Source organism: Empidonax traillii, unplaced genomic scaffold (genome assembly GCF_003031625.1).
Source record: "Empidonax traillii isolate 1590-97213 ecotype Southwest subspecies unplaced genomic scaffold, ASM303162v1 scaffold55:size2822071, whole genome shotgun sequence".
Lineage (NCBI taxonomy): Eukaryota > Metazoa > Chordata > Aves > Passeriformes > Tyrannidae > Empidonax > Empidonax traillii.
Window position 1 is genome coordinate 1,796,764 of NW_020955248.1, and position 15,841 is coordinate 1,812,604.

Genomic DNA, 15,841 nt, shown 5'->3' on the forward strand with positions numbered 1-15,841 from the left:
TCTTTATCACTTTAGGAACGTTTGGGAGGCTTTGGATAGTTTTGTGAGTGAGGTACAGGTCAGGAGTGGATTTACCAGGGATGAACATCCTAAAGAGCCTCAGGACACTGACATTCTCCTCATCCCAGGGTGTTCCCCCGAGCACAGCGGGGAATCTGCTCTGGAATCGAGCTTCTCCTGAACCACCAGTGCTGCAAGGCAAGATATAGTGACTGCCAGAGAAAATTGCAAAATTGGAAAGGCCTGACCTCTTCCTTGGGGCTTTAATTTTCTGATTTGTAAGTGGTGCGTTTCAGGGCACAAAGGACACAGTGCAGAAAAGCTCCGTGAGTGCATGGCCCTACACGTTGCAGCTCAACCTGAAGCGCTGCAGTCGGCAGGGCTTTCTGCCAAGGAAATCCTATGCCCAGTTCCCTCCTGGCCATCTCTGGTGGGCTGCCTGAAGGGATAGCAAAAATCCCAGAGCACTTTCTGAACAGAGTAAGGGATAACCAATATTCCCTGCCTGGGCAAAGCCGCCTCTGTTCTCCGAGGGCAGGCAAGTGCGAGCTCAGTGAGCGTGTAATGGCTGCCACACTCATCTGTGGAGCCACCTCGCTGGGGGATCTTTCTCAGTGTTGCATGAAGGGCTTTGGGTTCCCTGGGGTAAAAAAGTGCTAGAGAAAACCCAGCCCTTCTCCTGTTCTATTTCCTCACCTAAAATAGACTCCATACCCATCTCCTGGGCTGGAATAGGCAAAACAGGTTGTGAATCCCCAGTGGAGCCACTCACTCCAACTCAGGCAACAGCAGAAGGACCCCCAGCTCTCACCTAGAGATCTTCAAAGAAAGTAAGCAGTGCCCACCTCCCCAGTCCTTTCCCCAGAGGAAGGGAGGGCACTGAAACAAAAGGTGCTCAGGATCAGAGGAGCAGGGTTGCAATTTTCCATGAGAGCTGAGGATATCCCACACCCTGCTATTCCCTAAAATTTCTACTGTTGGATGTCAATTTTGTTACAGATTTCACAATTCCTACTGCAGCCTGACGATATTGTGTGGGAGAACACAGGAGACTTGCTGAGACTGCCAACTTGCTAAAACACGTGTGATGGGGGGCTCTCCCTTCCTCCATGTGTCTGAGCCTTGGAGGAGAAGGGGGAGGAGAGCTTAAGTGGCACAGAAGACGGAGGATGAATTGAAAGCTGCCTCTGCCATTGACTTGTTCCATTCTTTGGATTATTTCCCTGGGGTTCTTGGGTATTTTTATTATTAATAACTAATAAAAACTTCTATATAGTGTTTTGCATCCTGAAGGACCCTAAAGCACACCACATACTTCATAAGCTAATTAACAGCTGCAAGCCTAATTTCTCTCTTGTTTGTGGCCATCGCTGCTGAAGGAGCAGCTCAGAGTCACACTAGATTTACACCAGTTTAACTGAGGACACCATCTCCCTATAGATCCAGCTGGATATGTCAGAGACAAATGCATTGTGGAGCTGGAGATGAAAGATTTGAAGTGTCTTTTCTCCTCCTTCATAATTTAAAAATGACTAAGGAAATTGCATTCAAAAAGCCTTGTGAACACAGCATTACAATTGCAAGATTCAAGATCTGGAGTTTGGGAATTGCCAAGCCCAAGTTCCCACTGAGCTAGAGGCTCAGCTTAGATCTGAACCAAGGCATGCACAGCTTATGGCACTGTCCCAGACTGCACAGGACACTTTTTACCATGTAAGGAGGGCGGTTTTGTCCTCTTTTCTTGCCTGTTAAATCTGTGCCTGTGCACAGTTAATTCCAACCACTGCTAGAGTTACAGTCTTGTTACAGACCCTAGAAAACATGACCTACTGCACAAGGTGAGCCTGACTCTGTCCTCTGATGCACACTCAGAGATCAGCAACACAGAGCAGAAAAACGCAACCCGATAGGATGGACCAAGTCACAAATTTTCTAGCCCATGGTTTTCCTCTGTGTACTTCTGAGGAGAGATTAATCCATCTGAGCTTTGGGTCTTTGAGTCCAAGTTTGAGATGGTTCAGTCCTTATGTCCTCATCCAGCTAGGATGTTGTTTACACGCTCTGATTTCTGAGAGTTTGATGCTGTAACCCTATATGCAAAACCTGTCCTAGTTACAATATTTTTGCTGTGATAGGGAAAAGGAAAAAAAATGAAAAGAGAAACAACAGCTCTTAAATATTCCCTCCATCCCATCCACTCCTTTCCCTCCAGGCTTACATTAGTATCTCCCTTCCTCTAACATCTGGATGGGCAGCAGTGGATTGATATTGCCTGTGGTAGATATGGAGCACCTCCTCTCCTCCCACACCTTATGCACATCACTTCTCTCTCACTGCAGATAATTGCATCACCCTCCCTGTCACTCGGCTCACAGTTGTAGTGTCACATTTGACTCGTTACACACACACACACATAAATGTTCTTGCTACAAATTGACAGATTTTTTTTTTTAAGTCCACGATAATATCTTGATTTCTTTCACTTGCCTTTTCTGTTTTGCTTAGACTTTTCTGCATGTCCTGATCAACTTCGGCCTTCATTTCTCCAACCTCCACCACAGCAGCTTCAGCTCTTAAGCTGTGTTCATGGAGTTTGAAACCCAACGTCACGCTACAACATCAGAGCACAACTATTTACAAGCCCTTTTCTCAATTCTTTTTCTGATTTCTAGCTCATTTAAAATCTATTTCTGTCTCTTCTTCCAATGCAAAGGCAGTAGCTTTTACTAGCTCAGCGAATATACCTTGAAAACTCTGCAACAGGGCTTGTATGCCAGAAAATTCATATGTTTTTCCCACCCAGAGTGACACTGGTCACTCTAACAACTGTGGAAATAGTTTCTGATCTCTCTGCTGAGGAATCAGAGATGTTGTCAATGCTTTACTCATTCACTGAATCACAAAGGAAAATATCATTTACAAAATGCAAATTATTTCACTGACAAATAAATTAAATTGTAATATGCATTTGGTACATGTGCATTTATAAAAACTGGTTTCAGTTCCAGAATGCCAGCACTGATGGGAAATGAGAGAAATAGAACATTAGGAGGAGCACAGTTATCCACAGCTTTAGATGATTTAGATAAGCCTAATACATTTTTGTGTTTAGCACTATTTTAAGAAGAAATTCAGCTCAGGTTTGATTCTGGCAAAGTCTAGAAAACAGAGGCAATTGTTTACCGTGGGAGACGTTTGTACTGGATGTCTGCAAAAAAAGGATTTTTTGAATGATTTTAATTATTGCTGTGTTGAGGTTTTTCATTTGTGACTTGGACAGATGTCTAGCAGTCTCTGAAATCCAGCCACCCGCAATATTTCAGCTTGTAAAACTCAAATGTGCTGGATTTGTGTTTGCACCAAAATGCATTCAAGAGCCTTTGTCCAATTTTCCCAGCCAATCTTACTCTCTGCCTGTGACAAAGCATGGGAAATTTCAAGCCATAGCTAGGATATTTTTGAAAATTACAACCCTGTAAAAAGAGGGTGTTTATAAATGGAAATCTTCATATAATCTTAATAAAAGGTTTTGCTACCACTGCATCTCCACCCACGTCCGTGGAACAGCTATAGCCAGCTCTGAGGCAGATCTATCGGCTACTTAGCAGCACGCAGCAGAGGTATCGAGCGGGGTGGGAAGGAGAGGAGGATGCCGCCTCCAAGGAAAAATGCAAAGTGGATCAAGGCTGACAGCAGCACAGAGTCCGGCCGTAACGCAGCGTGGGCCCCGTTGGCTGCCGCAGCAGAGCGCTGCAGGGGACCGTGCAGGCGACACCAGCATGTGAGGGGGCTCTTCTGCACTCCCACACTGCTGGGGCTCCACGGGAGGGACCTGAGCACCTACAGCAGCACATGTGTTGCCTTTACACTGAAAGGGTGGTTAAGCATTAGAACGGGCTGCCCAGGGAAGTGGTGAAGTCACCACCCCTGGAAGTGTTCAAAAAAATTACTGGATATGGCACTTAGTGCTGTGGTTTAGTTGGCCTTGTGATGATGGGTCAAAGGCTGGACTCAAGAATCTTGGAGGTCTTTTCCAACCTTAATGATTCCGTGATTCTTCTGTCATCAAACCCCTCTGCTTCACGGGGTGATTGTCAGGGATGGCTGCAAGGAGTAAGTGAGAAGAGCTGAAAAAGGCAGAACAGGAGCTTGGTGTTAGCTTGGATGGGATTAATCTCCCTGCTGCTCACGGGTTATTTTCTATACCCCTCTTTTTCTACCTCATCATCTCCCCCTCAGTGCTACCCCATACTGGCTTCGCCCACTTATTTCTCCCATCTGTGTCTGCATTTCTTTTTCTATTTATCAACCATCTCCTGACTAAATTAACCTCTCCAGAACTGGTATGTTCAGGCCATCTTGTTGCTGTAGTTTTGGTCATTGCTAATGTGCTGTGATAAACCTCTTCCTTCATGCTCATCAAGGCAGCAATTGTCTGTAAGGCAGTGTTTGTACCATTTTTACTGCAACTCCCTTTATAACTTGATCCTTGGCAACAGCTGTAATAAACATGATTATTAATAATAACATGAGGAGAGCTGGTATTATGGTTCTACCTTGTAGGCAGGGCAGATATTCTTTCATAACTATAAGATCAATTTCTATTTTGCACCAGTTCTTTTACAGGCTTCTTCAGCACAATATCTGAATGATTTCCAGTGGCACATTAAGTGATGGGGCTTGATATCAGTCACATGTGGTTTGTTCTTTTATCCTCTCCCCAGGGAGAGAATTACGTATACAACATACTGGTTATGTTGCTAGGATTTTATTTGGTTTTTTTTTTAACATATGCGCTGCTGCATGTTTGCATTTAAGAAGACCACATCAAAGCAGGTGTATTGCATTCAGATGGGAAGGTGGCAAGATTTCTGATGGTCCATTGTTCCTATGGGATGTCTGCTATTGCCTCAGACTCAGCTTCCCAGACTCCATTTGCAGCCCCACTGAGCTTAACCTTGTAGTGGAAACGTCCCTAATGAAGACTTCAGACCCTTCGGTCTTAAAATTATCCACCTGGGGCAAAAGGTATTACCACCAGCACAGCATCTCCTGCTGCTGTGCAGGGTCAGAGCTGTAAGAGCAGCACCAGCTCAAGCCCCAGAATGACCATCCCTTGCGCACAATGGCTACATTTGCTGGTTTAACCCTGCACACTGTAACCTGCATAGTGAGGCACATGAATAGATGGCCTCATTTTTGTAAGGTGATACCTATGGAAAAATTCCCCAAGAGGAATAACGAGCCCTTTTGAAGGGCCAGTCCTTCTTCTGGGCACGTCAGCACAGGTGGGTAAAGGCAGATGCCTGCGAGCACTGTCTGTGCTCCCTGCCACTTTGCTTTTCATCAGCTCCAAATCCCCCAAAATGATGAGTGCTCTTGAGTGTTTCTTTCTTGGGAGGGAGGAGAGCAATCAAAGTGCCTTCAAAGGGCTTTTCCTGTGCTTTCTTCAGCACTTCATGAAACCTCATTCCTTTCTCTTGCAGTCATGTCAAGTTGGGCATTAACAACTCAGTGTCACCAATGTCAGCTTTTGACAGGGATGCCAGACCTCCTCTCCTGGTTTGGAAGTCTTTTGCCAATGTGTGTAAGAAAGACATGCCAGCAGTTTGCCACATAGCTGTGGAATTTGTCTTTCTAGCCCAGAGGCTGGCTCTGAGCCCCACTTCACCACCTGCTACCAAACGGACTCTGCTCAGAAACAGTCGTGGAGCAGAAAGAAACGTTTGTGCTTGTGTCTGACTACCTGCCATTTCTCGTATATCTTTCGTGGGTAGATATCAAACACAGTTCAGTCTGCAACAAAGTTTACTCCTAAGGCAGGAATCACAGGTGGGAACTTATGAGAACTTTCACATGTGCATAGCCTTCATGTAGGGAAAAGGTCACATCAAAAATCACCATGTTACATTTGACCTAGACAGTGGGGACAATCATCTGGCCCAAACGGTCCAGCGTCAGATCACTTTCATATATTTAATATAAGTATCCTCGGGCTATTTCCCCGAGGCAGGGAAACACCATTATTCCCACTTTGAGTGAAAGAAGAGGGAGGTTAAGTGACTTGCCTAAAATGATACAGGGAGTGTGTGATGGAAACAGATACTGAATCTTTGGCCAACATCAAGCCATCTTTCTCAGCTTCTAGAGGCAACAGCTATATCCAGCCCCCTTTATTTATTTCTCTAGAAGCTATCATGCCAAAACCTCTGCTAAATTAGAGAGTGATACTGAAGAAAAGCTTTCAGTGGATTGCTTTTCTCCATAAATGGAAATATCACAAATCATTCTGGGAAAACAGGTCTTTCTGTTCTCATCCCTCTTTGTCTGCTCCTCTCCTTTTGGATGTCTTTGCCTCTGCCTCTGGCTCCCAGTTTTCAGATGTATGGTCCTGACCATTTAAAAGTGTTCCTACCCTGCAGGAAGGGAGTAGCTTTTCATTCTTTGGAACTTACTATTTTGCAATGGATTGCACTCTGCAGGCAAGAGAGACTTCTGAAAGAGACAGGGCTGCACAAAGCGGCACAAAAATAAACCACATCACCAACAATACTGAGCCAGGTTCTCATCGGGGGTAACTTGGTCTGAGTCTCCCTGCAGCAGAGCTGACAGCTGCCCTGGATAGACAGCATGTACCCAAACAATGACCTGGCCACACTGGAAGAGGTCTCTCTAAAGGATGAAGGCAAAGTTGACATTTAATTTCATGCATCTTAGACATTTAGTTCATCTTGGCAGTATGGTAGGTTGTCTCTGCTCTTAATGACCTGATTGGGCTACTTCTGTCCTAGTCCAGGCACTGGGAAGGTGCCTGTTGCACTAGTCCTAGCTCAGCCAGACTGTGTTTTCCAAAGTTTGGGCAGGCAACAAGCAAACAGTGGTGATCTTGTCTAAAGACTATCAGTAATACCCAGGAGATGCAGAGACTGCTTACAGGGGATTTTCCATGAACCTGGGCATCCCTTCTGTCCTGAAACAAGGCAGTGCTCCTCCCTGCCTCCTTTTCAGCCCACACACCCCAAAGCAGGGTGTAGACAACCCTGTTCTGAGGTTATCCACATTGATACACAAGGGAGAGGGAGGTGGCAGTGATGAATGAGAGAGACTGAGAAACAGAAGGAAGATCTGGTGGGTGAGCCTGAGAAAGGATGAAGGGAGACCCCAAATGGCACTGGAAGAGCTATAGAGAGGAAGTGGAAGCATGTGGCTTAAGTTTCTCAGAGAGGAGCATGGGAGAAGCCAGAGAGCTCAACACATGCCTGTTTCAAGGTTCACAGCATGAAATAGCTTGAGTCGGGAAGAATGGGGAGGGCAAAGCACAGAGGAGATGTTGCTCTCACTCCCTTGGGGGGCTCTCAGAGCCCTACACGCCCTCCTAGATAATGATTTGCTCTTGCTCAGGTGTTCAGGAGTATTAACTATAGGGTGGCACACAGCTCTTACCCTCCCTCCACAAACCACACGTGCAGCACAGTGAGAGGCTGTTGTGTCAGACCTCAGCAGCACTGCTGAGCTGCTCCAACCCCCCTCCCCGCTTCCACCAGCACAGGTGCCAGGGACGCTGCTGCACCATCTCAGCAGGCCACAGATGTCCGTCAGAGAACTGCCGAGTGACCTTGGCGCAAGAAGTGACATCAAGGCCTTCCCCTCACAGAGCGGGTTTCTGAACCGCTGCCATCACTCACCTACTCCGTGCACTCGCACAGCCGCTGGCACCAGCGCACCCACACCGTGCCCTCTTTAACACATCCCTGTACAGCACAAGGCAGAGGAGTGCTGTCACCCCCATTTTACAGTGGGGGATTCTGAGGCAGGGAGAAGTGGTTTTAGCAGCATGCCTGTGGCAGAGCAAAAACTGAATCTTGCTCTCTTATATTCCCAGTTAGCGCGTTAATGACCTAAATTCTGCATCCTTTCCCCGTCCATCGCCCAGAGGAGCTAGGAGGCATTGGAGGAGAAGGTGTGGTAGCACAGGCAAATAGCATCCAGAACCACGGCACTCTGTGCTGAGCTCAGACAAAGCAGGGGCTAAAGCAGGACGAACACTGCCTTCATGAACCCCAGCAGGGTTGAGCCAGGGAGGGGGATCAGCCTGGCACAGCATATCAGCCTGTGGAAAAGGGCAGCTCCACAATGTCACAGCATCTTAAACAAGCCAAGGCTGGACACCCCAATGGCCAAATACCTTGCTGAGCCAGGTCAGCAAAGCCTTTGAGACCCTCAGCACTGGGAGCAGATTTTCAAGGAGCCTGCATGTCCCCTCACCATGCCTAGGTGGTTGAACCTCTAACTAGTTATCCCACACGAGCCCATAAAAAAGATACCCTGCACAAGATGCAGCATCTTCCCCAAGCAGCTCGATTCTTTACATAGGAATTAATCAGGCTCAAATTCAGCAAGAAACAGAGCAGGGAAGGGGGGGAGAAAAGGAAGCAGGGAAAGGATGGCACACAGTGAGGGGGTTTCCAGATGCACTGCCTCTTCCCTCCCTGGTTAATTCCAATCAAGAGGTTCCAGCTGTGTGCCAGGAGCATCACCTGGGAGGTGCGTGCAGGCTCTGCCTCCTCCCCCAGCATTTTTGGGTAGGAGGAACTCAGTGTTTGGAATCTGCTGGGAAAGGAGCTGAAATCTGAGGCTGGAGACCTCCCCAGTGCCCCAAAGAGTGCCAATGTTCACATGCACTGTACAGCAGTGACCACAGCCAAAGGACCAGGATGATGAGATGCTCATCTGTCACAGGCAGATGGCCCCAGGCAGTCAGGGGCAAGCTAGGGAAAGGACCTCCTTCTTGCTGTATCTGCCTACCTCACAGATATTTCAGTGGGCAAGCAGCAGGGTGGGAGTGTGCCAAGGGAACTTGCCTGGCTATGAAACTTTCCTTCCAGAAGAGCAATGGCTGAGAAGCAGACACTCTTTGAATGAGATAACTGGATTGGGGATGAGTGATTAATAGGCTTATTTCGTAACTCACAGATTCAGTGTGGGAATAGCACATCAGAGGTACACGGAGAGGCACTGTTCCTACTTTCTTCCCCTACTGCTTACCTCTTAATGCACACACACACTCTCTGCTGTCTCTAGTCTCTTCATAGAAGCTCTTGGAATTAGTAGTTAAAGGTGATAGGTACCTTGGAGGCATGAGGCAGAAGCCAAATGCATGCAGAAGAAGCCAAACCTGGAGGCAGACCTAGAGGAACCCACCTCCCAGTGGGCACTGCCTCCCAAGGCATCCCAAACATTGATCCAGCCAGGTTTGGCCTCAAAAGAAACTCAGGGGAAATCCTTTGAGCTTGGCTCTTCTTCCAGCTATTTACAAATAGCTGAAATATAATCTAAATTCATCTCGAATAAACCTTCCAAGGCATGACCTGGGAACCTGACATAGTCCCGGCAGGTCTCAGCCTGGATAGGGTTGTCATGGAAGAGCTCTGGGTTGCTCACCAGCAACCCTTCCCAGAGCCAACAACCACAAGTGTGGTGGCTTCACTGCCCCCTCACCCTGCACACCCAGCTGGTCCAGCAGTTGGGCTCAGCGTCAAGGTGGCAGGAGGCTTTCCCAGGTTGCCACAGCATTTACCTTTCTGCAGACTCAGGCTCCAAGTGCTTCTGCTGAGGGATCAATCAGCCTGAGCTACTTTGGTGAGCAGGCCCATGGGATCACCCCTGCACCTCATGCAGACACTGCATTCCTCCTTTCTTAACAGAATGTGTCCATCAGTTTTGTGTTAATGGTCGGTCAGTGCAAGTATCCAGAAAGAAATGGAATGGAAGGTAGGAGAAAAAGTTTCGGGGAACCCCAGGAAGTATACTGAAATTGCCTTTCATATGGTCACCCCTGTACAAGCATGGACAACCTGATCATTTGAGACCAAGCAGTGGTCATGATGAAAATTACGATGAGGCTTGAGATGTACCTCTTTGCATCGGTATCCCTGATGTCAAGAGGAGACATGAATGATGAAAATAAGAATCTGGTAGACATCCCAGATAGCAAAAAGACTTGGAAGATGTCACTGACTTCCTGCTGGGATGGCTTTATTGGCCACAGAGTGTGTGAAAAAGGGGGTAATGGAATGTGTGAAAAAGGGTGCCCCATGACTAAAGCTAGCAGAAGGCCCTGTACGTACGCCAGCCTGATGGAACCAAGTGTATCCAGCCCAGCTTCCCCCACTTATGGTGGAAGATTTTGCACCCCCAGTGCAAAGGGTGTTTTGCTGCTGAGCTGCATATGCACACTCGCACCAAACTTCTTATAGCCTTAGTCTGTGACAGGACACAAAAGGAGGCCCGGCAAAGGAGAAAGTAGATTAAGAGCTTCTGTTCCCCCACCACACTGGAACAAAGGGATGTATGCTGTCCTCAAAATTAAAAGGCAGCAAATTCACAGCTGAGAGAAAAAAACACTTTTGTACCCAAAACAGATCACCCCGTTTGTACTTTGCAGTATGATCCAGACTCCGGCTCCTTTTCCTGTCCCACCTCCCTCAGAGGTGAGCAACGCTCTCCTGCCTGTCTGCAGCAGGAATCACAGAGCTTCTGGCACTCTCTCCGTCAAGTGGGGGGGTGCTGGACTAGGTGGGCATCAGGCTGGATTCAGACAGCAAACCCCGTATTTCTGTGTAAATAAGAAGTAGATACATGTGTGAGTGTGCAAGAAGAGGACCTGGGCATTTAACGGGCATCCCCACACGAGTGAGCATGCTGCTTGGAAGGAAGGCAGGGTGGGCACAAAGGGTGATGGAGAGGGCAGCTGTTCCTGCAAGGCAGGCTTTGGTGTTCTCATTTGTTCTTTTTTTTTTCTTGTTCCCTAGGGAATTTTAAAGGTCTGTGTAAGCAAATCGATCACTTCCCTGAGGATGCAGATTATGAAGCCGATACAGCAGAATATTTCCTCCGTAAGTCCGCAGGCTCTTCTTGCCTTGGTTCAAAGGTGCTAGCGTCGGGTGCCTTTTGTTTTCTGAAGATAGGGTGGTGGAGACACTCGGACCTGTGCGGCTCTGCAGGACAGAGGAGGTGACCCCAGAGCCTTTTCACCCACTCAAAATGGCTCTGCTCTCACCTCTGTGGGGCCCTGCCCATGAGACAATGCAAGTTTCAAACTCGGAGTAACAACCCGTGGCATTTTTTTATTAGCAGCAAGTAATTGTGATATAAATTCAAAGTCTTAATTCAAATCTGCTGAAAAGCTGCTAAGGGGGCAAAAGGTCAGACTGGACTAGCTGGGCCAATGTATGTGTGAGTGTGCGTGTCCTCCTAAAGTGGAGAAAGTTTATATTCCCTTATCTGATACTCCAGTGGCATCAGACTGAAGAAATTGACTGGATTGTGTCTGAGGAGCACCTATTGTTGTCTTCACCTTTCACCAAACACCACTTCCCTATAGAGGCTGCAGAACTGATCTTTGCTGGTTTAAGTGATTTTAGTGATGGGAACAAGGAGCAGGAATAAGGACAGTCAGAGCCCTTTGAAGAAAAGATCTGGTGCTCACCCAGAGCCCTTGAGAGAGGTGCTGAATCCTAGGCACATGGCATGTCTCTAAGGAAACACAGCCTGAGCTCCAAGTCCAGCCTACAAGTGAGTGAAGCTCACACCACTTTGTGCAGTGGCATCCTGACTAGCAGAGCAGATGCACCTCATACATTGCCCTCCCTGGTTGCCCTCCCCAACCAGCATTTCCACCCACCTCAGAGGCGGGAGCTTACTCTTCCTTTAGTGCAGCTGAACAGGGAACACTCCTCCCACCTTTCTATCCTGCCCTGTCTCCACAAGCCCAGCATCTTTTGACATCACGAGAACTTCTCCCTTCAGAAATTTGAGATAAGTGCTTTTGACCTCCCAAGGTTAAGCATCAAAGGCTTCCAAAGACCGGGAGTCTTTCAGAATAGCTCGTTGTCATCTGGGCGTGCTCCAAGCCAGATGTGGAGACCCAGCCCTGCGGCAGGGAGGAGAGAGATAATTTAGGATCTGTGAGGCTCATTTGTATGTGAAAAGAGGCAGATCTTATGCTGCTTCCTCTTGGTTTCTCAAACAGTTCTCCATCCACTGTAAACTGTAAATAACCCAGGGAGATTGCTTCTTTCAGCTGCCTTTCTGCAGCACCGGTCTCTTCACTGCTGCACGGCTGCTGAGCGGCAGAGCTGAAGACAGGGGTTTGATCCGGTTTGGCACAGCAACTGTGCAGGCTGCCTCTGAGGGCAAATCAGCCCTTGCAGAGCTGTTTGGGAGCAGGAAGCTGCTTGCAGCATCAGATGCACTTCAGAAAAAGAGTTGGGGGAAGGGGCCAAACATCTCAAGAAGGATGGGTCTGTTCCCTCGGAGGGAACAAGATCTGAAGACAAAAATTGGCCCAGTGTCAGGACCTGACATTGTCCCCAGGGTAGAGCCCTCTTTCAGAGAAAGAACCAGGTTCAAAGAGGGATTTGGCAAGTCAATAAAGGATTACTCGAGTCATTCCAGAGGGAAGTGGTATTTCTGCTGGCTTAGACCTGCCTGGAGAAGGACCCCACTGAACTGCCTCTTCCCAGAGCTTCTGCCAAACCAAAGTCCCTGGGTGCTCTGCAAGGGCAATGCCTGGTGGCATTGGCAGGAACAGTGTCAGACTAGGCAGTTCCCTCATTCAGGGGACCAGGACAATTATGGCGCAGTGTCTATGGCCTGGCTAGAGGGGCTTGAACTTCACTCCTGCCAGCCATCCACATAAGGTGTCTTGGGCTTTTTGAAATCAAACGCCTGTTTTCAGAGAGGAAGCAGAAGCATCTCTGCATTTCTTTGCTAGAGGACACAGATGATACAAGAGATCATACGAACACCATCCCCTTCTCTTTAGGCTACAGGCTCTGGACCCAGGAAAACTGGATGAGATTCTGCCCCTCTCTTACTGGCATGGTCCTCCTGAGGGGCTGAGCAAGGCTGCTGTCCTTCCCTATTACATGACACCCGCAGCTCCCCATGTCCGTCGGCAACCTTGTGTTCTCCCAGCAAACGTGAATTTTAGAATTAAGACAGATAAAACTGACATAGTCAGGACCAGGCTACTGGACTGACCAACCATCCCCCTAGAAACCCTCTGAACAGTGGGTGTCTGCTTGATGTTGCCTTCCTGCCATTAAAGCTTCCTATTGTCAAATCCCACCTTGCATTCCAGAAGCTGTTAAAATGGTTATTATTGCTATCCTGTTCCCTGACACACAGTCTCGCAAGAGAGGTTTCTCCCTGCCTTCTGCATTGCCCATTCACAGGCAGCGGGCTAGGCCCCCCTCAAAGACCCAATTGCTTGTGCCTGGTAGGATCCAGAGGCCAACTGGGTCTTTGAAGCATGGCCTCTGTCCCCTTGGGAAAAAGTCTTTCATTTGCTTCAGTAGGGTTCATTCTTGCAGACAAGGAAGGATTAGCTTTCATTCCCCCTTCCAGATCTTTGCTCCACAAGCAGAATTGCACCATCCTGTCTGATACCTTCCTTTATCAAGCAAGGCTTCATTTCACACTTTAACAGCTTATTTTCTCCTGTGAAGGGAGGAGAGAAGGCCTTGCTAGTTAAAAAAAGCCACGAATATTCACAACACAAGCTCAGGCAGATCGTTTGCTCCCCCTGAACTGCCCATGAGCGGTGTGTGCGTGCGTGCACGTGTGCGTGGGTGTGCGTACACACAGTCTTGGCCTTTCACTGCCTGAATATGAGTGAGGCCCCCAGAAGCTTTGGGGTATGTTTTGCATGCACATATGAGCATATACGTGCATCTATGCCATTGCCCTCTGCTGGCTGAACTCTTCCCGTATCGACCGATGGAGAGTGTGCGTGAGTGGGAGCTGGCACATCCAAACCCATCACTGCCCTCTGGAAGAAGCCCAGTCATTTAATCACTAGGATAAGCCTCGCGTTTCAGCGCACAGGGCTGGGACTTTCGCTTTTCAGTCCTCTCTGCAGCTGCAGAGCAGCGCACAGCACCAGGAGCTCCTCAGCACTGGAAAAAACCCTCTCCTTGAGATGCTCATGCCCTTTCAGGAGGATTCGAGATTGAGCAGCTCTGCAGGAAGCATTTGGGTTGCTGTTCTTTGAACAGCAGGCTCGAGCAGCAGCACCCTGCAGGAGTAGAAGCTGAATGGTGCCTGGGCTCCCCCTCCAGTCCCCCCAAAAGCAGAGGAAAGACAGTATGAAGGGGAACAGACAGCACAGTCGGGCTCCCAGCTCAGCCACCAGTCCCCCAGCCCCCTCTGCCTTCCCGTGCCAGGCCACTGGCTTCACGTCAGCAGCAGTGGCCAGGGCAGGGGAGAGTTGCTGGGGACCACTCTCTTTTTTCTGACACACTTTGTTTCTCTCTCCCTCCCTCCATCCCTAAATCCTTCATCTCTCCTTAAATTACTCCTCTACTGCACGTTGCCCTCTGTCTCTCCCCTTCACCCCCCCCCCCAAATCGTACTTGCGTGTCCCCGTCCGCTCACTCTGGTGTCGTTTCCATGCTTCTGTTTCTGCTCTCTCACATCTGTGCTGTTCTTTCTGCCCTTCCCCTCCTCCCTCTCTCCTCTGCAGGGGCTGTTAGAGCCTCTAGTATTTTCCCGATCCTGAGTGTGATTCTGCTTTTCATGGGTGGACTCTGCATTGCAGCCAGCGAGTTCTACAAAACCCGACACAACATCATCCTTAGTGCCGGCATCTTCTTCGTGTCTGCAGGTAAAAGGATGCACAGGCTGAATGCCCCAGAGGTGGGCTCCAGGGAATGGGGAGGTGCCCAGCTGGGGTATCTGCCAGAGTACAGTTCCCTAGGCAGAAGTGTGTGTATTTATTTCCCAGCTCCGATGAGCCTTATTCAGGGTGAAAGCAGCCTCTCAGGGATGCCTCTCCACCCACCCTGCTTGCCTGGCAGAGGCAGGCAGCAGTGCCCTGCAGGCAGGGGCTTTCCAACTGCTTGGGAGCTGATGGAAGGAGTGTTTCCCTACATCTGACATCTCTCAGGGACCAGCCGGGAGTGCAGTCCGGGGACGAGACAGCCACATGGGGAGGGTTTTGCCTGACTTTCCCAAGGAAAGCTGCCCACTGGGAGGGGATGGGTGACTGGGAGCCCTCCCTTCCCTGCCTCTCAGGAGCAGGGATTCAACCCGATGGCCCCCACTACTGCCACGTGTGACCCTCTTGTCATCTCCTTCTCTCTCCCTTGCAGGTTTGAGTAATATAATTGGCATCATCGTATACATATCAGCCAACGCTGGAGACCCCTCCAAGAGTGACTCCAAGAAGAACAGCTACTCCTACGGCTGGTCCTTCTATTTTGGGGCCCTGTCCTTCATTATAGCCGAGATGGTGGGAGTGCTGGCTGTCCACATGTTCATAGACCGGCACAAACAGCTGCGCGCCAATGCTCGTGCCACGGACTACCTCCAGTCCTCTGCCATCACCCGCATCCCCAGCTACCGGTACCGCTATCAGAGACGCAGTCGCTCCAGCTCCCGCTCCACCGAGCCTTCACACTCCAGGGATGCCTCTCCCGTCGGGATCAAAGGGTTCAACACCCTCCCATCAACAGAGATCTCGATGTACACCCTCACCAGGGACCCGCTGAAGGCAAGCACCACCCCCACCGCCACCTACAACTCTGACAGGGATAACAGTTTCCTCCAGGTTCACAACTGTATCCAGAAAGAGAACAAGGACTCTATCCACACCAACACAGCCAACCGCCGGACCACCCCGGTATGAAGCCGTCGCCAGGAGCTGAAAATGGGGCAGGAATGGGCAGGAGGAGATGGGGTGGGCTGCAGGGTGGGGAGGGTGGAAGGGGGCAGGGGGCAGCAGGTGGGTGGGAAGGAGGAGGTGGAAGAGCCCCTTGGTGGGGTGGGGACCTTCCCA

General features: G+C 49.2%; 1 protein-coding gene across 2 annotated transcripts in view; it reads left to right on the forward strand.

The window, feature by feature from the left end:
* CACNG2 (calcium voltage-gated channel auxiliary subunit gamma 2) overlaps window positions 1-15,835 on the forward strand; it is a 52,229-nt gene extending 36,394 nt beyond the window's left edge. For both annotated transcript variants that reach the window (XM_027879536.1, XM_027879535.1), the window contains 3 exons: window positions 10,812-10,895; window positions 14,528-14,668; window positions 15,156-15,835. In XM_027879536.1, coding sequence (XP_027735337.1) covers window positions 10,812-10,895; window positions 14,528-14,668; window positions 15,156-15,691 — 761 coding nt within the window. In that variant the 3' untranslated portion in view covers window positions 15,692-15,835. The remainder of the gene's footprint in view (window positions 1-10,811; window positions 10,896-14,527; window positions 14,669-15,155) is intronic.
* Window positions 15,836-15,841: the final 6 nt, after the last annotated feature.